The sequence below is a fragment of the Primulina tabacum genome, chromosome 1 (genome assembly GCF_025594145.1).
Source record: "Primulina tabacum isolate GXHZ01 chromosome 1, ASM2559414v2, whole genome shotgun sequence".
In the NCBI taxonomy this organism is placed as follows: Eukaryota; Viridiplantae; Streptophyta; class Magnoliopsida; order Lamiales; family Gesneriaceae; genus Primulina; species Primulina tabacum.
This window is the reverse complement of record NC_134550.1, coordinates 51,718,402-51,745,978: the sequence shown is the minus strand read 5'-3', so window position 1 is coordinate 51,745,978 and position 27,577 is coordinate 51,718,402. Positions and strand designations below refer to the sequence as shown.

The 27,577-nt window shown below is 36.0% G+C and overlaps 4 protein-coding genes and 1 pseudogene across 12 annotated transcripts; 3 read left to right on the top strand and 2 right to left on the bottom strand.

Annotated features, from left to right (window-relative positions):
• Window positions 1-894: 894 nt before the first annotated feature.
• LOC142547804 (protein ETHYLENE INSENSITIVE 3-like) lies at window positions 895-4,022 on the top strand. Of its 3 annotated transcripts, none has more exons than XM_075656270.1 (2): window positions 895-1,032; window positions 1,778-4,022. In XM_075656270.1, exon 2 carries the CDS (start codon window positions 1,926-1,928, stop codon window positions 3,741-3,743), a length of 1,818 nt encoding a protein of 605 aa, XP_075512385.1. In that variant the 5' UTR covers window positions 895-1,032; window positions 1,778-1,925; the 3' UTR covers window positions 3,744-4,022. The 3 variants fall into 3 exon arrangements, with proteins under 3 accessions (XP_075512385.1, XP_075512399.1, XP_075512394.1); XM_075656284.1 differs by having other exon boundaries at window positions 907-1,032; window positions 1,761-4,022; XM_075656279.1 differs by having other exon boundaries at window positions 931-1,082.
• A 5,699-nt stretch (window positions 4,023-9,721) lies between these two features.
• LOC142547797 (putative inactive receptor kinase At5g10020) lies at window positions 9,722-13,768 on the top strand. The gene is given in 5 exon segments (XM_075656258.1): window positions 9,722-11,351; window positions 11,509-12,414; window positions 12,485-13,018; window positions 13,120-13,490; window positions 13,492-13,768. Coding segments are annotated over 5 exon segments (2,937 nt in total). The 5' UTR covers window positions 9,722-10,447; the 3' UTR covers window positions 13,714-13,768.
• A 3,811-nt stretch (window positions 13,769-17,579) lies between these two features.
• On the top strand, window positions 17,580-18,672 carry LOC142547789 (NDR1/HIN1-like protein 13). The gene has a single exon (XM_075656249.1). The coding sequence runs from the start codon at window positions 17,726-17,728 to the stop codon at window positions 18,542-18,544; it is 819 nt and encodes a 272-aa protein (XP_075512364.1). The 5' UTR covers window positions 17,580-17,725; the 3' UTR covers window positions 18,545-18,672.
• Window positions 18,673-19,275: 603 nt separating this feature from the next.
• On the bottom strand, window positions 19,276-23,602 carry LOC142547753 (uncharacterized). 7 transcript variants are annotated; one of them, XM_075656238.1, is made up of 6 exons: window positions 23,399-23,602; window positions 21,399-22,441; window positions 21,077-21,148; window positions 20,746-20,960; window positions 20,420-20,634; window positions 19,276-20,003 (listed from the first exon to the last, which is right to left on the bottom strand). In XM_075656238.1, exons 2-6 carry the CDS (start codon window positions 22,405-22,407, stop codon window positions 19,322-19,324), a joined length of 2,193 nt encoding a protein of 730 aa, XP_075512353.1. In that variant the 5' UTR covers window positions 22,408-22,441; window positions 23,399-23,602; the 3' UTR covers window positions 19,276-19,321. The 7 variants fall into 7 exon arrangements, with proteins under 7 accessions (XP_075512353.1, XP_075512307.1, XP_075512314.1 ...); XM_075656192.1 differs by lacking the exon at window positions 23,399-23,602 and adding an exon at window positions 22,820-23,372 and having other exon boundaries at window positions 21,399-22,691; XM_075656199.1 differs by lacking the exon at window positions 23,399-23,602 and adding an exon at window positions 22,820-23,372.
• Window positions 23,603-25,166: 1,564 nt separating this feature from the next.
• LOC142519448 (uncharacterized) lies at window positions 25,167-26,455 on the bottom strand (annotated as a pseudogene).
• Between the last annotated feature and the right edge of the window lie 1,122 nt (window positions 26,456-27,577).

Sequence of the window (27,577 nt, the reverse complement as noted above, 5' to 3'; positions counted from 1 at the left end):
AAAAAAATTGCAAGAATCCTCCTCAGTCGGCAATATAAGATATTTTTTGAACAATGTTAGGTTATTATTTGAAATGGATTTCTTCATTGTGTTTTTGTTAATTAAAAGATTTTAAGTTGGGCCCTTGACCCTTGTAAAGGCCCATTATTTAAGTTTTAAAAAGTCGCAGAGCAATGTAAAAAATTGTACCCAAGAAGGATGAAACGCAGACCACTTGCGTTAATCATGAAAGTCTTTAACCATTAGACTGATTATAGATAGTTTATAATTTTTATGGGTCAAATAATATATATACTAAATAATAAAATATATCTTATATGGTAATAATTTTTTTAAAAAATTTCGGGGGGCCGTGGCCCCACCCGGTCCTACAGTGAATCTGCCCCTGAGCTCTCCCATCAGTCAGACAGATGCGATTATTATTGTTAGATATTCAAGATACCCTGTAGGATTTAGCGACGGTTTAGAAACCGTCGTTAAAATTCGCGACGTATTCTTAACCGTCGCTGATTCAATTTTAGCGACGATTTTGATATATATTCCGTCGCTAAAATATTTCGTCGGAGCGGGGACGCTCCTACATGGAGCAAATTCCGCGCTTGGTAAGCGCGGACGCTGCTCCACGTGAGCACCATCCGCACTTACCAAACGCGGATTGCAGTAGTTTTGCGAAATTTTTTTTTAAATTATTTTTGAAATTTTTTTTAAAAATTAAATTAGTTTTAAAAAAAACCCCACACATGAACTATAATATTGTGTGTGTGTATGTGGATACATACGTAGTTTAGAATAATACATGTATAAATTAAAAAAAATTGATATTTACTCTTTTCGTTGTTATGGGATAAAATTGAGGTATATTTAAAATAGTGGGTAAATATCAATTCTTTTTAATAAATACTTAATTTACTGTTCAATCGTTTTCTTGGCTTCCTTCTGGCTGCCTTCTTGTTTCTCTCTTTCTATTTCTGTAGAGGGTCAATTATTCTGCACGGGATGAGAGAGTTGTAGTGGTAATACATCACGTAAGAGGTAAAATATCGAGCGAAAAGGGATAAATCTTTTTTCTTTTTATTTGTTGGGCAAGTAACATGATATTTCCTTACTGTTAATGATTCAAAGGTTGCATATTTGTGATTTTCGTTTTATTTTTGCTCTCTCTTTTTGGATTGCATTCGAGTTTTTGGTTGGTTTCTGATTTGCTTTTTTTCCTATGAGGGGGTTAGTTGTTCTGAGTAGTTTTTTTTCTTGTTTATGCTGCTGCGTATTTTGATGTTTTGGTGGTCAAGATATCAAAAGTTTTGTTTAACATGGGTGTTGAAATGATATATGGATACGGGAAAGTAAAAAAATTTTTTTTTTCCTGCGGGTTCTGGAAATCTTCTGCCAGTTTCTCGGGAAATCTGGTTTAAGATTTCGTTAAATTCATTCTTACCTTGCTATGTATCCTGTTCGTCTGTTTTTTTGCTTTCTTTCTCTCTCTCCTTTTTTTAATGAAATTCTGCAGAGTTTTATATTACAGATTTGGGATTCGAAAGCTTCTTTATCCTGCTTTTTTCGGTTGAAGTTCATGTGCTTGCTGTGATATTTTTAATTTTTTAGTTTGCTTTTTACACTGTTATATGTATTTAGTGAATCATGTGATCAAGGTGGTGTTTGTGTTTGTGTATCTTTTCAAACTGTGAAATCACATATTTTCTTTTTCAGAAATATTTTATTTCAATTGGACTATCTGAATTGATATTTTCCTGACCTTACAGCGCCTCCATATTTGCAGGTCATCATATATTAGCTATCCTTCTTCACACCAGCAATCTCTTGATTTGGTGGTATGATTTTGGACCTTCCATTAGAATCTACCGTGTATAGCCTTCCAGATTCTGCAAGTCGTGTTCCAACTTTAGAGTGTTTCTGTATCATATATAATGATGATGTTCGAAGATATGGGGTTTTGTGGTGATCTTGAATTCTACTCCTCCGCTCCAATCAAGGGGGTAGATTTCTTTCCCCCGCAATCTGCTGAGCCAGTGCCAGAACCAGAACCGGAGCAAGTCATGGAGGACGACTACACGGATGAAGAGATGGATGTGGATGAACTGGAGAGGAGGATGTGGAGGGATAAAATAAGGCTAAAAAGGCTGAAGGAAATGAACAAGGGGAAAGAATGTGTTGATTCTGACAAACAACGGCAATCGCAAGAGCAGGCGAGAAGGAAGAAGATGTCCAGGGCACAAGATGGGATCTTGAAATACATGTTGAAGATGATGGAAGTTTGCAAAGCTCAGGGTTTTGTCTATGGGATTATACCAGAGAAAGGCAAGCCTGTGAGTGGCGCCTCTGATAATCTCAGAGAGTGGTGGAAGGATAGAGTCAGATTTGACCGTAACGGGCCAGCCGCTATAGCGAAATACAAGGCTGATAATGCGATCCCTGGAAAGGATGAAGGCTCGAGTCTTTTCGGTCCTACTCCACACACCTTGCAAGAGCTCCAAGATACGACCCTCGGCTCGCTGTTGTCTGCTCTGATGCAGCACTGTGAACCCCCACAGAGACGGTTTCCGTTGGAGAAAGGTGTGCCACCTCCTTGGTGGCCTAATGGGAAGGAGGAATGGTGGCCACAGTTAGGTTTGCAGAAGGATAATGCACCTCCTCCATATAAGAAGCCTCATGATCTAAAGAAGGCCTGGAAGGTGGCCGTTTTAACCGCGGTAATCAAGCATATGTTTCCAGATATCGCTATGATTCGGAAGCTTGTAAGGCAGTCAAAATGCTTGCAAGACAAGATGACGGCCAAAGAGAGCGCAACTTGGCTAGCTATAATCAATCAGGAGGAAGCTTTGGCAAGAGAACTTTACCCGGACCGCTGTCTGCCATTATCTTCATCTGGTGGCAGTGGGACGTTTGCTATGAACGATAATAGTGAGTATGATGTCGAAGGAGCTGACGACGAGTCTCACTTCGAGATGCAAGAGCAAAAGCCGAGTCCTGTTGGTATGTTGAATATACCAATGGAGAGTTTCCAAGATCGGCTAACAGTTCAAGTTCAACAACAATCTCATGCAATCAAAAACGAATTGGTCACAAATTTCGATTTCTCCAGGAAGAGAAAACCAAGCAATGAACTTAACATCATGATGGATCATAAGATATTCACATGTGAGTTTCTTGGGTGCCCAAACAGTGAAATGCGCCATGGTTTTCAGGACAGAACTTCCAGGGACAATCACCACCTTTCTTGCCCTCACAAACATTCTCAAAAATTCGCGGTGTCAAACTTCAATGTAAATGACGTGAAGCCAGTCATCTTCTCACAATCTTTTGTCCAACCGAAGCCATCTGCTGCGCCTGTTAATCCCAACCCACCTACCATTGACCTCTCAGGGCTCGGAGTTCCGGAAGACGGGCAAAGGTCCATCGACGATCTTATGTCTTTCTATGATAATAATTTCCAAGGAAACAAGAACTCAAAGTGCCAACAAGGCTACATTCATGGTCCAGGAATGATGTTGGAAAATAACCTGTTCGAAGACAATAAGTTGCCTACAAATCCATCAATATACGGCCCACAAGAACGGTTCGACCAGTGCAAGATCACGGATTCACCTTTCGCCTCCAACACATCCGAAAATCTCCAACTAATGTTCGGTTCTCCTTTCAATATCGCATCCATCGATTACACAGATCATTTTCACGGAGTTCCAAGTACCAATCTCTCGAAGCCGGACCTTACTATATGGTACTAAGAAATTCACAGCCTGCACCGGATAGAATTTTATCACTTACCGTCATCTTATTTATTTATCATCATGGTGTTCTCTGTAAAGGCCAAGGCATGGTTGTTATAAATAAGTGGAGGGATGGCTCCCTCAAACACTTTGCCATGTTTCTTTCCTACAAAATGTGATAGATACATAAATGTTATCTTTGATTTCATTCAAGGTTTCTTTATCTGGTATTGTTTGTACAACCATAATCTGAGGTTGATAAATCTATTATTGTGATGTGCAGTTGATTTCTATGTTGGCTGTGTTCTTTTAAACCTACTCTAAACATATTATCGTCGATGTAGATCAAACGACGCCATCAACTGCCCAAAAATATACCGTCATCATAGCATCTCATTGACGCAATAACTTTGATTTCCCCATTTCTCCATCTTGGTAGAGTAAAAAATTTAAAAAATGACCAAGTTTTGAGTAAGGTTCAATAGTGCAGAATTTGATATTCAGCTTGCTGTCGTGTTTAAAATATTTGAATTTCTTATTGGAGAATTTGTCGTTGGACCTGTGATTAACTGCAAGAATCAAGCAGGTATGCACATGACAAAAAAAAAAAAAAAAAAAAAAAACTCCTAAAAAATAGGCATATAAAAAAAATATGTTGATTTTATAACAAATGGCTGATGTTAAATCACAATATATAGTATTTTATACAATGGTAACCTTAAACAATAATCACTCCATGTTCTGATACAGTTCCCCAATTAACAAATACAAAGTGGTGATGGTTAGATAACGTCAAAGCATATGTTGTCTCCTTGGCAGTGGCCAATAACTTTTTTTAATTAATTTATATTTTATTTATTGTTTTTGTTTTGACCTCTTGTGGAGCAAAAATAATAGAGTTAATATCAATCCGGGCAAATTGCATTTTCCAACCTCATGAAATATTGAGGAAAGATAAAATCTCCTATGTAAAATTAAATGTCATTTTAGATATACATTTGTCTCGTTTAAAAAGGGTTTTGCATTTGATTTTAATAAATATAGGGTCTCAAAATATTATTAATTTTATGTAAAAGGTCATTTACATTTTTGAATTTTTACAATATCAATTTTTTTTCATGCGAGCTTATCGCATATGGTTTGACTAGTACGATTTTTCTGGGTAGCATGGTTTATATGCTACTGCATTAGTACGAGGTTTACCCAATATATATGGAAAGATAGTGATTACATGTTTCATAGTCATAAAAAAATTTTGAAAAGAGAAATCGAGCTTCTTTAGTGCTATAAATGTATTTTTAATGAAAGAAAAAATAGTTGAAGATTTTTGAATCGTATTTTATTAGAAATGATTTGGTGTTTGATTCTTTCTTTCGATAATGTAATAAATATTTTTTTTCCTCGAAATCATTTTAGAAAGTGTCCACTGAAAAAATATGGAATTCAATAAACGATAAAATCGTTGAGATTTAATCGATGAAGTAATCCCGATTATGATTAAATAAGTAACAGTTGACCCCTAGAGGAATACAATATTTATTTTTAGGTCCTCCTCCAATTAAGTAAAGGCAATTTGCAAACAAAAGCATTTGACTTGTTTGGTACATTTGAAAAATGGAAGACATAATCGGGAAAATGTTAAAACGTGGGGGACTAAACTCCTAATTAACACGAAAAAATTATATAGTTTAAAGTGAATAATTTCGCATCGGAAAATGTCCGAATAAGAGTGACATAGATGGACAGACTCAAGCCCATTTTACAGTTAGAATTGGCCCTAGCTTTCTAAAGGCCTAGGCCCCTGGGCTGATCAGGAGCCAGGATACCGAGCCCAACCATTCAATCATTCGGTCCGAACCCATTCGCCCCGAGCCCATGAATTGTTGATAGGGTTAAAGCCCCTAGCCTACACAGGGGACGGAAAATCCAAGCCGGGCGCGGCTAAGAGATATGAAGATATTCTCATTAATAGATAAGGGGTCCCGATAATTAGGGGATTTGGTTGAATCTAATCAAGATAAGGCAAGAGTCATAGCTGCTGGCAAGAGTCTTGGCCGCCATGGTCACAAAGTTACATTGTTAGAGGTCTCCTATCTCAGGTAGGATTCTACCTCAGCAGGAGTCCTACTCCAATAAAAGCACAGAGTACCGACCTGAGCCATTCAGTTACGAAGATTCAAAAACCCACTCTCTAGATCGAACCCGAGGTAAACTTTTGGTATCATCAATTGACGTCGTCTGTGAGAACTTGAAGGGAAAAGAGATAAGATGGTGAATACTGAAAATACTGTCAATGGAAGCGAGAGGGAGCGAGAGAAATCGGAGTAATAATGGCAGCCAAAGCCTCAATGTGGCCGAACTTACACAAATGATTACTGCCATAGTGGAGCAAGCGTTAGCCAGGCGGGAAGGAGGGGGTCTGCCCCTCCACCCTCCGACCAGAAGGCACAGCTGACTGAGATGAAGAAAATGAGAGAGGAGATTGAGTAGTTGAAAAGAAGATCAGTAACATATGGTTCGGGATCCGACCAGAGTTTCTCTAATCTAAACTTCATGCTTTTTTTAGACTAGAGGAGGGGGTATCATTGATGTCCCCTAAAAGTGACATAGCTGGACGGACCCAAGCCCATCTCAGAGTTAGAATTGGCCCTAGCTTTCTAAAGATCTATGCCTCTGGGTTGATCAGGAGCCAGAATACTAAGCCCAACCATTCAATCATTAGTATGAACCCATTAGCCCGAGCCCATGAATCCTCAATTGGGCTAGAGGCCCGAGCCTACCCAAGGGTCGAGAAATTGGAGCCCCTACAGGCGCGGCTAGGGGATATGAAGATATTCTTATTAAGAGATAAGGGATCCCGATAAATAGGAGATTCAGTTGAATCTAATCAAAATAAGACAAGAGCCAAAGCCGCCATCAAGAGTCCTAGTCACCATGGTCACAAAGTCCCGTTGTTTAAGGTCTTCTTTCTCAAGTAGGATTCTACCTCACAAGAGTCCTACTATAACAAAAGGCTAGAGTACTGATCCGAATTGAACCATTCAATTACGAAGATTCGAATACCCACTTTCCAGATCGAACCCAAGATAAACTTTTGCTATCATCAACATTTATTATATTTCACAATACAAATTCAAACTTTATCTAATAAGGGTTTTTTTATTATTATTAATTAAAAAGCTAGTACTTCAATAATTTTTTTACCAAATACTCTATCTTAAAAAAAAAAAAAAGTTTTTCGTTTATTTTCAAACACTACACACATCTGTTTTTTTCCTCACAACGCATCTAACTTTTAAGCAACATTTATGGCAAGAGAACATGCATGGCCTTTCTGGTAGCACCTAAATTTGGCCATTGTGCATGCACCCCCACACAATCTCCACTATCCATTTACAAAAATATCATATAATAAATAAAAATCCCACCAATTATTAACATCATTATAAATTTAATAACAAATTTAATTCACTTTAATCGAATTCTAATCAATTTATTATCTCAAAGACCTTCACGTTGGCAGACAGATGATGGTGTTGTACATGCAGTATGGTAAGAAGTGTCTCATACTGAGTAGACAATTTCTGATGAAGGGTTAAAGTGGCAATAATTAAATAATAGTATTTAAAAAAAAAAAAACGAAAGAAAAACTACTAATTGTTTTTTTAGTGATCTGCCTAATATAAAATTTAATGATTTTTAATGGTAGTAGCCGATTGGTTAAACCCTTGATCGGATGAAGGAGATTTATCTCATAAAATTTGTCCAATACAATTTAACCCTACCGATATTCATAATAAAAAGTAATACTCTTAGAATAAAAAGTAATAATTTTTCAAGGATGACCCAAATAAGATATCTGTCTCACAAAATACGACCCGTGAGACCGTCTCACACAAGTTTTTGTCTTGAAAAATATATGCCCCGTTATTTTTAAAAGTCAAAAAGTATTATTTAATTTATAATTAATCTACTAATGTTTTCTATGGTTGCCAAGCCTACATGATCAAGCACGTCGCCTAAATGAAAAAGGGCCCAAGGTTTAGCTAGAGAATATTGTAAAAACAAACGAAGCCCGTTTAATATAATTGTCACACGGGTGTTTTAGGAAAAAGCCCAATAAAAAATGGGCGATCAATTTCGGGTATTCAGGTTGGGTGTTGTTCGAGAAAAGCCCAATTCAAAAGGCCCAATTCATTTGGTTGATCAGCCACAAGAGCTTCGACGAAACAAATTAGTATGTGCACGTGCGAGTTCAAAAGGTCAATCAATGTCGTAAATTTAGCCAAATATTGCATTTTTATTTTTTTGTTGTTGAATTTTTTTCCCATGTATTAGTATTTGATTGTCTTTTATATAAATTAACTAAAAAAAACAAATGATTTTCCTAGCACTGGCATGGGGAAGACTCTTTACTCCACCCTTCCTGAAAATTTCATCAAGTTATTTTTAAGTAGTTTGTAAGCAACTCGATCAAAATCGACTCGCACTCAAATCGAGGTAAGATATATTTTCGAGTCGAATTTGAGTTTCAATTATTTATATTCGAGTAGCTTGCGAGCTGCTCAAGTAATAACTTCATTAATATATTAGTATGAAAAATAAATGATATGTTTGTCAATACATACATAAACCCGAACTCAAGATCGATATGTCTGAATTCAGACGTTCGAGTTTTTCGAACTCGAGTAACTCCATGTATACACAAGTTGAGCTCAAACTTGAAATGGATTACTGATCGAGTTCATGTAGATAAAATATAAATCGAGTCGAGCTCGAGTAGTATGATAAACGAGCTCGACTCGGCTGATATGCACTCCTACCCGAGCTTATACCGTAACCGGCAATTTAACCGGGGCTGTTCCGAACTGCTTCCGGTTCAACCTGTCCCATTAAGCATCCCACAGTTCTAATACTAAAAATGGACGCACCGTGGATCAATGTCATTTACATGACAGCTCAAGTTAGCCATCTTCTACCTGGCTCGACCACAAACAGCAAAGAATGAGCTGTGCTTCTGCCAAACATGTTCTCACTTGAGCAACATTTTGTAAATAAAATCATCTTTCCTTTGTCAAAATCCCACGTCCTATTCGTCTTGCTTCTCAGATTTTCCTTCTTCATGAAAAAATACTGGTCAAATTTATGATCTCTCGAAATTATTATTTTTAGCTATTTAAAATGTATTTAAATTGCCACAAGACCGAGCGGTACCTAGAGTTCGTAGATAAATTTTAGAATAAGTGTTCACACAAAGATTTATTTTTGTAACACAGTTCGACTTCCATATTTAGAGACAAAAGTTACCATTTTATCATAAAAAAATAATATTTTTGTGGGTCAAATCGGATAGTAGATCTATCTCACAAAATTGACCAACAAAACAGTCTGACATTAATATTTGTGAAAAAAGTTGTTGAAAAAATAAGTCTTTTACAAATAAAATTTTCATTTTATATTTATTTAGCAATGTTTTAATATGATACAAAAATTTGTTGATAGTTTATGTACTTATTGATGAGATAAATTGAGATAAAAAATATGAGAAATTATATTCAATACGAAAACTAGACTTTATTTTGGGAAGGTGTGAATATAATATAACTGATATAAATTAGCGGGAACAAAGCCTGTAACAAATTTAACTAACCTCCGCTGTCGTGAATCTTGTTCGCACATAAAACAAACGAAGATGCCGAGACACGCACTACACACACTCTACAGTGCGACTCGTTTACAATAATATTCTACATGTATATAATTTTTCAAATTATATTTGATATCCCATGGATGAGCCCACTGTCCGCTCATCCATATCCCAGATGAGATACAGACTCATCAAAGATCCATGTAGGACAATTCCAAAACTTGCGTGACTTTTGCTGAAATCCAATCCTAAATTTTTCGTGATTATCAATATTATTCTAAAATTTAAAAGTAAATTCTCATTATTTGACTCGGCCTTTGAACGTAGTCCATACTGCTCAATCGGCAGTGAATCACTTCCCCTCGATTCCTGTGGCGGCCGTATTTTTACCGTCAATTACTAAACCCACCTACCAAAATTATACTCTTCTCAAGTGTAGTGATTTGTTGTGCTGTTGACCATTTTCCCTTGAGAACACGGCCCTGTCTCATTCAGTTTCTTGCCACCCGCATACCATTTACTTCCACTACACCGTGGTGTTTGTCTATATAGACGAAAAAAAGACTGGATAGCCTTTATGGGATTCTTTTCAGTACCTCTTTTTTCTTGATTCTCGGGCAATAAAAAGGTGGGATTTTTACAATTCAATGTTAAGGAATTCTGGGTTTGTTTTGTTTTTGGGTTAGTGTGAGTGTGTTGCTCTCATGCAGACGTAGAACTCATTTTAGGCTATTTGTTGTTTTGGGTAGCTAAAAAAGTTGGGTTTTTTTTGTGGGACTCTTGGTTGTTGAATGATAAGAAGTAATGATTGGAGTGGCTTAAATTCTGCTATAATGCGCTCGGATTTGGCAGCAAGGTGAGGAAAAGCTTTCATTGTTCCACATTTATTGCTAATGGTTCCCCCTAGTTTTGTAGGAAATCTTCTTCCGCATTTGCATTTTGATTTTGCTCGCAATTTTTTAACTTGTAAAATTTTGTGTGTGCGGCATTCCTGTCTTTCAATTTCCTTCATTTTTCATAATAAACTTTGCCATTCTCTATAACTTTATCAGCCCACATTTTCTTCTGGAAAAGAATGCAGTTTGTTTGTTTTGCGGTACTGTTATTGGTAGAATTATCGGTTGGAGAATTAGAAATAGAAGCATTATTGTGGGTCAAAAAGGGAATTCAGAGTGATCCTTCAGGGAAAGTTCTTGTTTCATGGGATCCTAAGTCTTTAGAATCTGATGGTTGTCCTAAAGATTGGTATGGCATTGGTTGCAGTAATGGCAGTGTGACCTCAATCAAACTGAATGATTTAGGATTAGTAGGAGAATTCCAATTTTCGGCTATTTCTGGGCTTAAAAAACTTCAGAACTTGACTATTTCCAATAACCAGTTGAGTGGCACACTGACAAAAGAGATTGGCTTGCTTCAATCTTTGCAAAGTTTGGATCTTTCACTCAATTTGTTTACAGGTTCAGTCCCTGCTCAATTTACAACCTTAAAAAACCTGGTTCTTGCTAATGTTTCATTTAACAGCATGGGAGGAGAAATTCCATCTGGTTTTGCTAGTCTGGAGCTTCTGAAGTACTTGGACTTCCGCTCGAATGGTTTTGTAGGAGATGTAATGGGCCTTTTAGGACAACTAGATTCCACATTGTATGTTGATTTGAGTAGCAATATGTTTTCGGGAACTTTGGACTTGGGATTAGGAAATCCCGATTTTATTTCGTCTATTCGGTATCTGAATATCAGTCATAATAACTTGACTGGAGAACTCTTCCCTCACGACGGAATACCGTATTTTGACAGTCTGGAGATGTTTGATGCAACTGATAATCATTTTGTCGGAAATGTTCCATCTTTTCGTTTTGTAGTATCTCTTAGAGTTCTTAAAATCAGCAACAACCAGTTATCAGGTTCATTGCCGCAGGGCCTTTTGCAAGAGAGCTCGATGATCTTGTCTGAATTAGATCTAAGTCACAATCATCTTCAAGGTCCGTGTACCAGTGGCATTGATTAAATTTTTGCATTATTCTTGCAGTTGTTCAAGGGTGCACTTTTGGGCAGGCTTTTACTGTTAAAAGAGTGGTGTTTTAGTTTATTTTCCTCTGTTTCTATAGTGCTCAAGTTCTTATGTTTGCTTCTATTCAGGTCCAATCGGAAGTTTAACTTCTGAGAATCTGAGGACACTAAATTTATCGTATAACAAGCTTTCCGGCTCCTTGCCTTCACGAGTGGGTCACTGTGCAATAATAGATCTTAGTCACAATATGTTCTCAGGAGACTTGTCCAGGATTCAGAGTTGGGGAAATTATATTGAAGTAATCGACTTGAGTTCAAATGAATTAACCGGATTCCTACCAAACCAAACATCTCAGTTCATGAGGCTTATTTCAATAAAGATTTCCAACAACTCAATAGGCGGTGTTCTTCCACCTGTTCTTGGAACATATCCGGAGTTGGAAGTTATCGATTTTAGCGTAAATCAACTAGGTGGTTCCCTTCTTCCTACCCTTTTTAACTCAACAAAATTGACTGAAATTAACCTGTCTTTGAACAAATTTTCTGGCATGATACCTACCGATGAAGTCAGCTCACAAAACTACAGCCTGGTAGCTCTCAATCTTTCGTACAATGAACTTATGGGTTCTTTCCCTGAACTGGGTAGATTTCATCTCATGGAAAATCTTGACCTATCTAACAACCATCTTCAGGGTGGTATCCCTGATGATCTTCCAGATACGATAAAAGAATTTAATATATCATACAATAATCTCTCTGGGATTGTTCCTGGAAGCTTACAGAAGTTCCCTTCTTCGTCATTTCATCCTGGAAATTACTTGCTGGTACTCCCGAACGAGGCATCTTCGGTGAAAGACGATGACAATTTAGGCTTGAGGAGGCATGGCTCTCACATGCAATCTGCAACTCGGACGGGCATTATTGCTGGTGTGGTTGGTGGTGCATCCATTTTAGTGATACTGGTATTAGTGATCTTCTGCAGAGTCCATAAACAAAGAGTTATTACAACCTCCACGGAAACTGGTGGTAAAAAAGGTGAGCATCTTAGAAAACGTTGTCCTGATTCATCATCAATGGTCCAGTCTCCTTATGATTTTATGTGCAGTGGGTGCAGAATCTGGCCATGAGCGGAGGGATGTCTCTTCAGCAGTTGACGAAAGGAAAGACTGCGAGTTTCAAGAATCAGCAAGAAAAACTGAAGTGGTGGTACCTTGTCCTGTATCCACCACCCAATCTGCTAACACATCACCTACAGTGCTTAGTCACCAACCTGAAAATTCAAATTCTCTAAAGGTTTGCTCACCAGGAAAACTGGCAGGAGATCTACACCTTTATGGTAACTCCTTGAAATTTACTGCAGAAGAACTATCAGCTGCGCCTGCAGAAGCGATTGGTATGAGCTGCCATGGAACGCTGTTTAAGGCTGTGCTTGCTTCACATCATGTGTTGGCAGTAAAATTGCTAAAAGAAGGGATTGCGAAAGGGAGAAAAGAGTTTACAAGAGAGGCAAAGAAACTAGGAAATATTCGACACCCCAATTTAGTTTCTCTTCAAGGATTTTATTGGGGTCCCAAGGAACACGAGAAACTAATCATAACTAAGTACATCGACGCACCATGTTTGGCACTCTATATTCATGGTACATTTTGTAAATATTTTCATAACACTATCAAGTTCTGCGGTCCTATATGCATATTGTTTAAATTTGAAATCTAAAAATATCGAAGCTTTAAATTGCAGGGACAGATCCAATAACACTTCCTCCTTTGTCACTCAAGAAAAGGCTCAAGATCGCTATTGATATCACTCGATGCCTCACTTATCTACACAACGAAAGTGCCATACCTCATGGAAATCTGAAATCGACCAATATATTGATCGAAATTCCCACCACAAATACACTCCTAACAGATTACAGTCTCCACCGATTATTAACGTCAGCGGGTACGGCCGAGCAAGTGCTGAATGCAGGTGCTCTTAGCTACCGGCCACCTGAATTTGCGAACATGACAAAACCTTGCCCTTCTCTCATGAGCGACGTTTATGCTTTTGGCGTCATTTTGCTGGAACTTTTGACCGGAAGAAGATCAGTTGATATTATCCAAGGGAATTCCTCAAGTTGTGGATTTATCAGAATGGGCTAGTCTAATGGCTGAAGAGAACCGTGAAAATGAATGCTTTGATGCGGAGATTATGGGGACACAGGGCGTGGAAAGTGTCCCAAAGGGTCTAACTTCCATGCTTCGAATTGCTCTGAAGTGTATTCTTCCGGCTGCTGAACGGCCGGACATGAAAATGGTTTTTGAAGATCTTTCTACCATAGCACTGTCATAGCCTAAACTTTGAAATAAGATTTTATTTGTAAATTTCTTGTTTACTTTTTAGTTTGTTTGAAGTTTCCATTATCATAATTTTCTAGTTGTGTAGTTTGAAATTCATTTTTCATCTGGCATTGTAATAGAGATTAAATGTTCTTGTGTATGGTTAAAGTTACCATTTCTCAACACTTGAGACCTTGTGCATCAGTTCACGGTAAGGTGCACATACACAAAGTGGTGCCTCGGGTCATTTTTTTTCCTTTTTTTTTCTAAGGTGGAGGAAGTTCATGGAATTTTATCTTCAGTGTACGTAAATATACATTTAAAACTAGGTTTTTATGAAAAATTGTTACTTTTTATGTCAAAAAAATATTAATTTTCATTGGAGGTATAAACCGGATCGATTCGTGAGATCGTATCACAAAAATCTAATCTTTCATAAAACCTTTTTTTTTTTGGAAAGTTTTAAAATTATAATTCGAAATTATATTCATACACCTTCTCAAAATATAAAAATAGTGACGACTTATAGATCATAACTCATCCGACGCCAAAATTTAAATTTAAGAGGATATCTAAAATTCGTGATCCAATTATAACAAAGTGATGAGACCGAATTTTTTTTTTTTTTTTTTTTTGTTCTGCACTTAAAAGAACTTCGATTTCGACCACCTCTTAAAAATATACAGTATTTGATATTTTTAATAGGTTGATATTGTCGTCTGGTTTGCATGACCCAAATAAAATAAATAATAATCCCTTACATGTAGACATCACCCCCTAAATCTGCTTAGCCGGACAAAATAAAATATTACACATTAAAAATAAGCTAAAATTAGTCCTTTTTTTAAAAAAAAAATTCGATGAATGCCTTGATTCCATATGTTTACTACACAATAATCAAACACATTTAATTAATTCAGTAGACCTTTTCCTAATGAAACAGACCACTCAGTTGTCCAAGTTTATTAATAGATACTTAGATATTTGATCAGGACAAGAAGAAAGGAACTTGAGCTGACTAATTCCTACACTTTTAAGGTCACATATTCATTGATTAAACAATTAATGAATAGAAATTTGGCAAAAACTTCTGTGAGACGGTCTCACGGGTCGTATTTTGTGAGACGGATATCTTATTTGAGTCATCCATGAAAAATTATTACTTTTTATGCTAAGAGTATTAATTTTTATTGTGAATATCGGTAGGGTTGACTCGTCTCACAGATAAAGATTCGTGAGATCGTCACACAAGAGACCTACTCCAAAAATTTTATACTTACTTCATCTTCTCAATTATATAAGTTTTAATTCTTTTTTGATTTCTTAAATATTAGTCTACTTTATATATTTAAGACAGATTTTTGCTGTATTACCTGTGAGTTCTTACACTAGCTTCTGATTTTTTTATGCAAGTTAATTTTTTTAGCCTAATCTTGATTCAAAATTTAAATGAAAACTACAAGTATAAAATATTTGACAACTTAATGTGAACTGGAATTATCAATATTGTATAATTATATATTATGACAACTACCCTAATTCAAACCTATATAATGAAAAGTTGAAAATGTGTGGATCTTGAATGTATCAAATTCAAAGGCTTTGATTAAAGGGTTTCATCGATTGCTTGTGCAAAGTACTAACTCAAAGGTGCTTTCATTTCTTACTTGTTTGCTTATTATAATCACATGATTATTATTATTTTTTTTAAAAATATATTTTTATGTTTTGGTTCAAAAACTTGATTTCTGCTATTCCACCATATACTTTTCTCTTTTCATGCAAGTAATAACACTTTTTTTTTAATCAGTCGAGATATGTTTCTATGACAATTGAGTCTCGAATCCGATAACTCGTCTCGAAGTTGAGATATTGAATAAGAACACTTTTTTTTTTTAAATCACCCTTGTTTTTTGCATGCCCTTTAGGAGCAGTTAGCGGAAGAAGAAATTTACAATATTACGAAAACTCGCGTGAAACGGTCTCAGGGATCAATTTTGTGATACAGATATTCTATCATGAAAAAATATTACTTTTTATCATAAATATAACTAACGTTACCCGTAGACTGTTTCACAGAAAACCTAATTAAAATTTTTATTTATTTAATTGATTTATCGCACTGCTTGAATTTGATTTGATCAATAAAACGATGAAACACTTTATATTTGTGTTTATATAATTGTAACTTTAAAATTTTATTCATTGAAAGTTTCTTATTAAATTTAGTGTCCATCGATGTTTATATAAATGTCCATAATATATATTTATATATGTGTGTGTGTAAGCGTAATTTGGTTTCATTTGACTTGGTGACCAATTCTTAACAATTTGAAAAATTGTACTCTGCGTTGCTGGTTTCCTTAATTGCCTTTTCTAATTTTAAAACTGCATGAAAATCTTGTCTGCTACTAAATTATCATTGATTTTGAAATACCATAATTTTAATCATTCCACGTAATTTTTTTTCTTTTATCACCAAAGAGTTATTATTAATCCATACATTTGCATGACACATGTAATATTTATTCTAAATAAGATACAATCGATACAACAGTTATAATAAAACCAATATCTTTACTTTCTAAAAAACGTGATGCTTGAGTGTATTGCAACAACAAAAACTCACGTGATATCTTTTTACCGATCAATTTTATGAAATAAATATCTGATTTATATGAACTATCGAAAATATCATTTTTTATGTCCAATTACTATTTTTAATCGTAAAAATATTATTTTTTGTTAATTATGTAATGAAGAAATATTTGGTGTAATATATGTTAATTTGAGTTAAAACTATTTGACACATGAAAATTATTGTTTTTTACTATAAAAATATCATTGTTGTTAGTTATGTTATGAAAAAATATTTTGCGATATATGTTCATTTGAGCGAAATGTATTTGATCCACGAAAAATATTATTTTTTTATGTACAAAGTATTATATTTCATTGTGCAAATATCTTTTTTTTTTTGTTATTCATGTTATACAGAAATATTGTATAATTTATGTTTATTTGAATGAAAATAATTTTTCATGTCAAAAAATATTACTATAAATATGAATCATGTCGACTCGTTGTACAAATATAAATATTTAATTAATACCATTGCCCGTTAAACCAACTCTTAGAATAATATGCTTTGATATGATATGTCGCACCAAAATATTTTTCAATTTTGCTCAAACATAATATTTGATATGCGCATTTCATTCCGTGTAGTTTAAATCATAAAACTAACATAATTATGTAAAAAAATAAAAATATATTATGCAAAAACAACACATAATCTATATCATATCATATTGGTATAATATTAAGGCAAAACTTGTGTGAGACGATCTCACAGGTCGTATTTTGTGATACAGATATCTTATTTGGGTCATCCATGAAAAAGTATTATTTTTTATGCTAAGAGTATTCTTTTTTATTGTGAATATCAATGGTTTGACATGTCTCACAGATAAAGATTTGTGAGACCGTCTCACAAAAAACCTACTCTAATATTAAACACATGAAATATTTGTGCAGGTGTTAAATATTATTTATACAATATACTTATTTGTCTCAAATATATAAATACATTCCATTTTTCAATTTTCTCATATACATAGTCTTATTTATACATTTAATAATATTTAATTATGATTAATTTTCTAATATATTCTTATTAATTATGTTTTAGAAATATCTCGAATACGTACATGAAAAACAAACAAACGTATATATTTGAAACGTCAGCGAGAAAGAAAATACATGAAATATATGCGTTAGTATGTATGTGTGATGTACGCTGGAATTTAAAATTTAAGAGGAGTGTGTAACAACTGTGTTTAACGCGGCTTATGTCTCACGCGTCATTACACGCAAGCGTACACAATTCTCTTCGAATTATTTCACTCCCGCACACAACATATATCCACACTGCCTACGTATTCAATCTCCATTATTCATATAAAAAAGCTTCGGTTTCTTGAATTTTTATGAATAAATCATCTGATTTTAGTGCATGATTCAGTATGGCTGATCAGCGTGTTCATCCCACCACCTCCGATCCGCCCCCTTCGTCTTCATCCGCCGATACTTCACCCAAGCAATCCGGTGAGCACCCAAAGCCACCGAACCCTCCGCCGTCGAAACCGGTCCCTCTTCCACCGGCGACTTACGTGTTTCAGCTCCCCAGGGAACAAATCTTCCGATATCCGCCGCCGGAGAATGCCAAAAAATTCGAAGCCCTCACCCGGCGCAAAAGCCGCAAGAGCTGCTGCCGCCGTTGCTGCTGCTTCACTTTCTGCCTCCTTTTCTTCCTGGTCATAGTAGCAGCTGTCTCAGCCGGAGTGCTCTACCTCGTTTTCCGTTTCAAATCTCCTAAATACACGGTGACGAACACCGCCATTGAGGGGATGAACCTGACGTCACCCGCCCCTATTTCTCCGGGATTTAACGTCACCATCAGAGCGGAGAACCCCAACGGGAAGGTGGGGATTTATTACTTGGAGGATAGCGCCGTTAACGTATTCTTGAACGACGTGAAGTTCAGCGACGGCGTTTTGCCGGTTTTTTATCAGCCGAAGAAGAATACTACGATGATCCACGTAACCCTGACCGGATCCAACGTCGTTATAGGCGGCGCCGTTAGAACGGCGTTAAGCAACGAGCAGAAACAAGGAACGGTGCCGTTTGTGGTGAGATTGAAGGCGCCGGTGAAGCTAAAGGTGGGGTTGGCCAAGACCTGGAAATTTACTGTCAAGGTGAAATGCGACATAGTGACAAATACATTAAATGAGAAAGCTAAAATCGTGTCTACGAACTGCGACTATAGTGTGAGATTGTGGTAGATAATTTGCTTACAGTGAACATACATTTGTTGTGTGGCTAATTTTGATGGTATATTCCGTTACATTGTTCATGTGATTTGAATAAATACATACGATGAAATACTATTGGTTTGATTTTGTTACATAAATTTTGGTTGGATTAATATTCAAAAATATTATTCCCACTACTCCTGGATCGACTTTTCCAAGACAGGCTCAAATTCGATAAATTTAAAAACAAAAATTTGTGTGAGACGGTCTCACGGGTCATATTTTGTGAGACAGATCTCTTATTTGGATTATCCATGAAAAAATATTACTTTTTATTGTGAATATCGGTAGGTTTCACTCGTCTCACAGATAAAAATTCATGAGACCGTCTCACAAGAGACCTACTCAAGTTTAAATTCAACCATCTCGAAAAGTTCGTCCTAACTTGTTTGCACTCATGACCCGTTGTAACGCCTCTAGCTCTTGAATCAACCTATTTAGCTAACACATATGAAGTCATTGACGTATATTGAGCACTTCCATTTAAAATCCAATCCCATTATTGGGAAGCTGTCCTGTCCTGCAGTTTTATTTATGCGCCTCATAATTTACAATTAACAAACCAACCATTTTACATATAGGCATTATTTATCACTTATTTTTGCATCCTTAGCTCTCACTGTTCCCCGGGATTGGGTTTGGGCCTTTCCTGTGCAGCTTAGGTGGAAGGCGAAGAAGGCCTCCTTCCCGGGGGTGGGGGGGGTGGTGGGGGGGGTGGGGGGGTGGCCGAGCCATCAGTGTCTAAAATCAGACGAAATCTCCTTCTGTCGGGACTTCAAGTGTTTCATGATTATTCTTGGCTTCCTGGATGGCCTTCTGGAGTTCAGCAAACTTCTTCACCGAACACTCTGCAAAGCTGTTCAAACAGCCAAGAAAACTCACCAACCTCGTACAAAATCGATCAAACACAGCCACATGATCCTCGAAAACTTTGTCTCTCGACATATTGATACCATGATCACCATCAGGTGCATCCGACGAGCGAGTCGCACTGTTCTCACTATTCTTTTCTTGATGGGGTATGAAATGAGCAACTTCTGCTGCTAACTCTTTGATCGAATCAACGACTCCTTTACACGGTAATTCATTAATCATCTCCAACCAAGCGCCAGATATCTTGTATATGGGTGGGCCGCAGTTTCTTATGGGTGGAGGTTTCATTCTCTTGTTCCTCTTGGAAGTATTCTGTGGAAGCAAAACACATTTGAAGAGCCACTTATCTATTGCTTCGATGTATATCTTCTGCGCGCCTAACCATTTTGTGAAGCTGGACGATAGATAATTCAGTTCATTTTCCAGATTAATAGTAATCTGTCTTTGTGAATCTGAGTGAACTGTGGGTTTTGTGCTTCCAGGGCGATGCGTTATTGTTGCGATGTGAAATTGAAGATTGTGACATTCCAGCATTGTTTCCCACATTCTAATCAGTCTGTCATCGGTAACAAGAACAATTAGTTATCTGAGGCTCGAATGCTTTATATTCTACCAAAAAATATAACTGTTTTCCCTTCCCTTAAAATATTTAAAATTGTAGAATACTAAAGCCTCATGATTCGATCCTTATCCCATAAAGATAACCACAAGGTAGCAATCTTTGTTGCATCCCAAGTTCCCTATGTAGGGGCAGAACCAAGAAAGCAGATAGTTGGGTGACTAAAGGCGTAGTGTTGAATTTATATGTGAAACATGGAACTGAAAATCATGGGGGAGGAGCAATACTTGACATTTGGAGACAATGACAATTAAACTTGCATATTCTTTTACCCAAGGTAAGGAGGGACGACTTTCACTATTTACGAAGTTCTTGCTTATAAATTATCAATGAAAATATTGACAAATGTTCACCCTTCGATTAACTCCTCGAGTTGGGGCTGAAGCTCCTCGTCTCTAATTTCTTCGATTTTCATTGAGATAGAGTTAGTTCTGTGAATAGAAACTCGAATTCTTGAATGTAGATCCTTGACTACAGAACGGGCTTTCTCAGTACCATGTCCTCGTGATTCTTGCAGTCGTAGAAACTTGCACTTCCGATCAAAATTACTTCTAAGCATCTGTCCAGCCTGAAAAAGGTGGAATATCCTCTAAGAGATTTAGCAGCAGCAGCAGCAGCAATTATTCAGTAAGATATAACACCGAAAAATAGACATTGTGATGGTGATGGAAAAGCATACCTTTACTTCATCATAAAGCTTCTTCTCCCATGCATAAAGCCTGTCCAAGGTTGAGGCATGACTACCAGACAGCATACAGAAGTTGCCAAAAAGATCGTTACTAAGATCAGCGGTATTATCAAACGAGTTTGCATCTAGAAGATTTTGCGATGAAGCATAATGAGATGATGCTGTCCTGGGCCATGTCAAGTACTTCACGGAATTTTGAGGAGGCTCTGAACAAAAGAAATAAAACCGAAAAATGATTCCATAAGTTAATGACAATGACAAGATTCCTAATTCTGGTATGCCTGAAAAATTACAACGAATTGATGAAGTTGGACAAAACTACCTTCTTGAATCTCATTTGGTTCAGTCCCACAAGAGAGACAAGATTTTATTATTGGAAAGGCAACCGGTCCACCTGGAAAACATTAGAATTTTTCATTGAATTTCACCATCGTATCATCGATAAAATCATTAAGAAAGTTGAAGAACTAATGGTCCTCTATACTTCAAGTATATCTCAAAGATCAGCATATATGATTCTCCATTGTCGAAAACTCTTTCGAGATCTCATTATTAAGCTGCTATATTTCTTATTGTCCTAAAATAACACTATCACTCTAACATGCGAATGTGAAAATGTGCAAGAGGGATACAAGGATATTTACTTGCTTTTGCAGGGAAGACTGGACGGAAATGAAATTTATGCGCTTCAAGCATTCGGGGAACTTCTTTACCAGATTCAGATGCCACAAAGAAAAGTTGTTCGATATTTTTTATGCTAGAAAAGATGTCCCCGGGTACAATCTTGCCATCAACTTCACTTTTGACAGGTGTTGTTTTCACATCATTCAAATGGTCAAATCTTGAAGGTGTCTGCTTATATTGTGATAGATCAGGAGAGTTGTTATTCTTTCCATTCACAAACTTGGTTTCTAATGTAATACTTTCTGATGATGGAGTGGTTGAATCCTCATTGACGTTGAATTCTTTGGCCTTGTTCACATCAAAACTCGGTAACTTAATTGTTGGTACTTCTGGTCCCATATGGAGTGAATCATGATGGACATAATTTATTATTTCCCTGTTTATGTTTTTGAAACTCCGAACAAGTGTAGCCGAAGAGGGTTCATCAAATTCATCTTCTGATTCTTGAGACTCTTCTATTTGAGGAGGAGGACATTTTTCTTTTACACAATCAGAATAATCTGAACTCTGATCAATTCCCCACCCTTCTTGAGATAAAAAGTGATTGTCAACCGGATTAAAAATGGCAAAAAAATCCCATGGAGGAGTTTCAAAAGACGTTTCAGGTGTATCAGGGGAACGTGAAGTAACTGTAACCGAAACAGCCGCAGGAGGCTTTTCTTCAACTTTCTTGGAAAATGACGTACTGAATTTACTCCACACTCGAGGTGTAAGAATTTTCGCAGCTGCATCAGTTTGTGATGGCTCAGGATTCCCACTTCTCGAAGGATAGGCGAAAGATTCAACTGGCGCAACAAGTTCCACAAATCTCCTTAAAGCAACACCCAAGATTTTAAGTTCTTCTATATAAGCAATATGAGTTGCTGCTACAGAACACCTGCCGTTAAGTGCTTGTTTGATAAATTTCTTTCGTGCACGACATAGCTGCAGGCCTTTGTCTTCTTCTAATCTGGAGCTTGAGGCTCCCATTAGTATACAAGTTTCAAGCTTACATTAGCATGTCCTGGACCATGTAGCAGAAGTTTAACAAGGGAAATCTAAAATCAGATCCATATCACTAAACTATGGGTCAAATTAAAATAACACTACCCAATTGAATTAAGATAAACTTAAGCTACAAGAAACATCTGCAGTTTCCGTAAGCATCCTTCTCAAGATCGAAAATCGTATACTGCCATTTGAAAATTACAATTCTCCCAAGATCGAAAACCGTATACTGCCATTTGAAAATTACAATTCTTGATACTTATGCCCTTTTCATCATTTGAACCAAGAACATATGGTTAACAACGAGAGATTCAAACACAAAAGTATTGAACTTAAATTCAAGTAGAAAAGGAAATCTATCCAGGAACAGAGGAGATCTAGCCAGGGGACTCACCCATTCCCATTGTTGTTTTCTCTATATTTAATTATGTGTGTGCTTTTTCGAAATACATTTTTTGCCTCTCAAAAATATTAAATCGTCCCCCCTTCAGTTCCGGCCAGCTCGACCTTCCTAGCCAAATTGCAGCAGGAATCCATTAACACAACAAAATTCAAACAAGACATGAAATTCAATTCCTAGGAGAAAAACAAGGCGAAGTCAACACATCTTAAACCACAATGAAACCAATGTCATGAGAGTAAAGACTAACGCTGAGCATTAAAACAAAAAGCCCATAAATTAAAGGACAAGTAAGTAAACCAAAGGATTGCACAAACTAGGGTCAAACATATTTCTTGGCCGCAATATTTCAGTTGTATCTCAACCTTAACTGGATAAAAAAACAATACATTTTACCGATTTCTGAATCAAATTGGTAAGGAGGAGAAGTTATTAATTTCACTGCAGAAATATACATAAAATAAAGAAGGAATCATGCACACAAATATATATATAAAGCACGATTGCGCTTTGTGTGAGTGACAGTGAATCTGCACCTAGCTGTGCATGCAAACGATGAAAAGATAGGAATACCTTTAACATTAGAAAAGACAGCAGCGTGGACTGCGGGCCATCGACGACTTTGCAAAAGTAATGGAATTTGTCTAGTTTTTCGGGGTATCAAATATTAAAAATTGAATCTTGATTTGTTTGGTTAAGTTTTTGTCAAGATGGTTCTTGATTTTGCTGTGCTCTTGCAGCAAAAATGAGAGATTTTCACCTATATTTTCTCATAGCAAGAAGAAAAATATATTTTTTTGTTGCATGAACGAACTCCCCAAATGTATGGATATAAGTAAGTTAGTCCATGGTTGAGTTCATTCTGGTATTACAGGGGATAGAGCTACCCCAAACGCTGGACCGTTAAATTATTATATATGTAAATTTATTATAAAGTCAAAAACTTATGTGAGACGATCTTACGAATCGTATTTTGTGAGACAAATATCTTATTTAGGTCATCCATAAAAAAAATATTACTTTTTATGTAATATTATTACTTTTTATTGTGAATATCGATAGGGTTGACTCGTCTCTCAATGATAAAGATTCGTGAGACCGTCTCCCAAAAAACCTACTTTATTATAAATACGAGTCAGTTCATGCTTAGTTCCTGCCCATGGCATTTAAAAAGGAGTTAAAGTAATCTAAAAGTTCAGTTAGTATATATCGTCTTTTAGATCTTCAAATTTATCAGATTTTCAGCCTCAGATTTACTACATTTAGGAAAGTAAAAACAAAAAAGACAAACATCTGTCTAACGTTTATTTTTTTGTAATAATTAACTGCGCCTTTTTATTTCTCCGTACGCTTCAATTTGTTGCAAAGTGATGAGTCAGAGACCAGAAAATCTGGTGCATTTATTTGTTATCCCGACGAATTTATTTGCTTTGTCATTATACAATTTAGAATTATTTTACATGCCAACACATTATTTCTGCTATTCAGTAATCAAACTACAAAGAAGTAACTAAAATGCAATAGAAGAACTAAAAATTTGATTTTAAATCCATTTTCTCTCGCTGAATATAGGACTTAAATAAGTAATTCAACTAAAAAAAAAGTTTATTCTGATCGTGTAATATCATAAACTTCCTCTGAGATAGATATATTACAGAAATTCACGTGAGATGGTCTGACAGATCAATTCTGTGAGACGAATATTCTATTTTTAGTTTTTCATACAAAAAATATAGTATAATTTACATGATCATCGTCTCTAAAATATCATTTGGTTGACATGATGAGCCAAATGAAGGGTCGTGATCATTATAATAAGAAATTTGAATGATAACGATACATGAGATACACATAAAATATATGTATGTCATTTGTTATGATTCTAATTTGTAGGACTATTTTTGTTTAGTTTTTATTTTAGGAGGACAAGAGATATTACATGTGCCACACAAACATGGACTTATCACTGACCGTGTTATGAATCTGGGTTGATTCCAAAAAATAGATGAACATTGGATGGGTATAAAATTATAATACATCTTTCATCCACTGGACCCAACGGTAACTAAACCGGAAATACAGAGTCCTCAGAACCAACTGCATTAGAAACTGCAGAACATTTGGTATACCAGTAGGTCTCTTGTGAGACGGTTTCACAAATCTTTATCAGACGAGTCAACCCTATCGATATTCACAATAAAAAATAATATTTTTAGCATAAAAAATAATATTTTTTTATGGATGACAAAAATAAGATACGACCCGTGAGACCGTCTCACAAGATACGACCCGTGAGACCGTCTCACACGAATTTTTGTCTTGGCTTAGAACCCTTCTTTTATTACTTTCTGCGAAGAAAGACTGAAAAAGAAAATGATTTATAAATTCCATTTCTTATGGAATTAACAGAAATATTTAAGGAAACTCACAAGCTAATCTATAATATCTTCGGGTTATTTACAGAAAGTTACCGAACTCAAGTATCAGAGCAAGGCTGAACAACTCACAAGCTAATCTATAATATCTTCGGGTTATTGATGGAATTTCAACAAATATATCATGCAAATCGACAAGCAAAGGATAGACCGATTTTGCGAATGCTGGGACATCATAATCTACTAAAGGCTGAACAACTTCACCACCAATAATTGAAACTGGACTTAAACGAACCAACTGTGATGATATTGACTTTACTATTTGAGAATGGACATCATCCATAACACAAATCGCCCTTGAATTCGCCGAGGCAACCGAACTTGCCATTCTTCCAGGAACCAAGTTACTTGTTTGTAGACAGAATGAATTTAGGACTTTGCAACCTCATTCTCCGTGTCCAAATCCCACTCACCAACTCCACCTACGCTGCATCTTACAAAAGGTGACTCAAGTATGAAAAATGAAGAACCAACTTCATCGGCCGCCTTCAAAATGTTGGTTAAAACTCACCCCGAAGATTTCCCTCAACACCACACTCCCTGCCATGTCCTCGTACTTTTCTTTGTTAATATTATGCACAAAACATCTCCTTAACACCTCAAGTGACGATGTTGGGACACTGCATTCATCAATGATCACACCATTCTCACCAACACCACTACTACTCTTCTTCATTGACTCAGTCCCACCATTCGGAAATCCATTACCACCTAAACAATTCAAATGCCCTACTTGAACAACAACGGCGTCAGGTTTAATCTCTTTAATCAGACACTCAGCATCCAAAGCTGACCTCTCAGACAAGTTCTGAACCGACAGAACATATATCACAGCCTGAGATTCAGGCTCGGGAATCGCACAAACAAAATTCTTCGTGGTTTCCGGGACCCGCAACTTCCTAACTATTCCTATCTGATGCTCTCAAGTCACTGAATACAAACGCAGAGAAGGGCCATAAACTTTGCACATATTCCACCACAAACCCCATCAATCGAACTTCGCATAAAGTAATTATCGAGCATAAAAAATTCAAATAAAGAAATCCCAGTTTCAATCCTTTACATTTTACTCAGCGAATTCCTCATCCATTAAAATCCGATCAGTCAATCCTAAGCACGTTGAATGAACTTTTTGTTTGAAAATTTTGAGCTGACTGAAGAGTTGTTCTTTCTTGAACGATTAGGATTCTCTTACAATAATTTTGAATGTGAAAATTGGTACACCTAGACTTAATGATAATGTATATAGGCACATATTTTTCACTTTAGTAAATAATTACTTTGATTTATATAATTATCTTACCAACTCATTTCGACTAAGACTTATCATATTGTCTAAGTCGAAATATTTAGTATGAATTCAACACAACAATTTCCAGATTTTTTAAAAACCCTTATTTCACCAAAAATAGCATATTTTTCAACACTTAGCTTTTAACTACTAGAATTGATAGTGATAACACGAGTTGATCTTTGATAATTGATATGAACAAATAAGTGTGTGCAAGATGAGCAGCTTATATTTTAGAAAGAATAAGAGTGCTCCAGATCTTGTATATTGCATATTGAAACTTTTTGATTTCTTCATTGTTATGAAATCTGTAAATGTATATCCGAAGAGTTCCAACGATAAAAAAAATTATCAGCGATCATTTGAACTTTCTCTCGGCAGATTGGTATTGCCAATCTCTCTTCATCGTACACTGTATTAAATGCTCGTTTAATGTTCCTTTATTTTTGACTCTTCAGCTTTTTTAACTTCTGAAAAGTTGATTGACTCTTGTAATTTTAATAAACATTTATGTTAATCGGGATTTTGTAGGATACCGTGCTTGTTATTTTATTTGATAATATTTGACCAGTTTGAGTTGGTTATATCCAATTTGATCTGTTAATCTGTGACCGATTAAAATTGAAGGACCAAATTGTATTAGAAACATATTCAAGAGATGATCTTCTTATGATGTCTGTAATTTGAACTTCTGATAGAACAATGAACAACCTGACTTGTCGAGTGGCTAAATTCCTCTAATTACATAAAATAGATAGTTAGACCTGAAACGGCTCAATTTTGTTTTTGATATCGTCAAAGCTCAGGTCTTTTAAAATTTACACTCAGTTTTTTCTAAGAAGTTTAAATGTTCTTTTTGACAATATTTATCAACTTTTATGAGTACTTTTTTTTATATAATGTTGAATTTACTAATATTCGACTCACAATGAGTAAATAGCTAAGCAAATCTCGAGCAATTTGTGAGTATCCTTTGCGATATCGGTGGATGGGTGATAGAGATTACGAGATCAAACTAATTTCAAG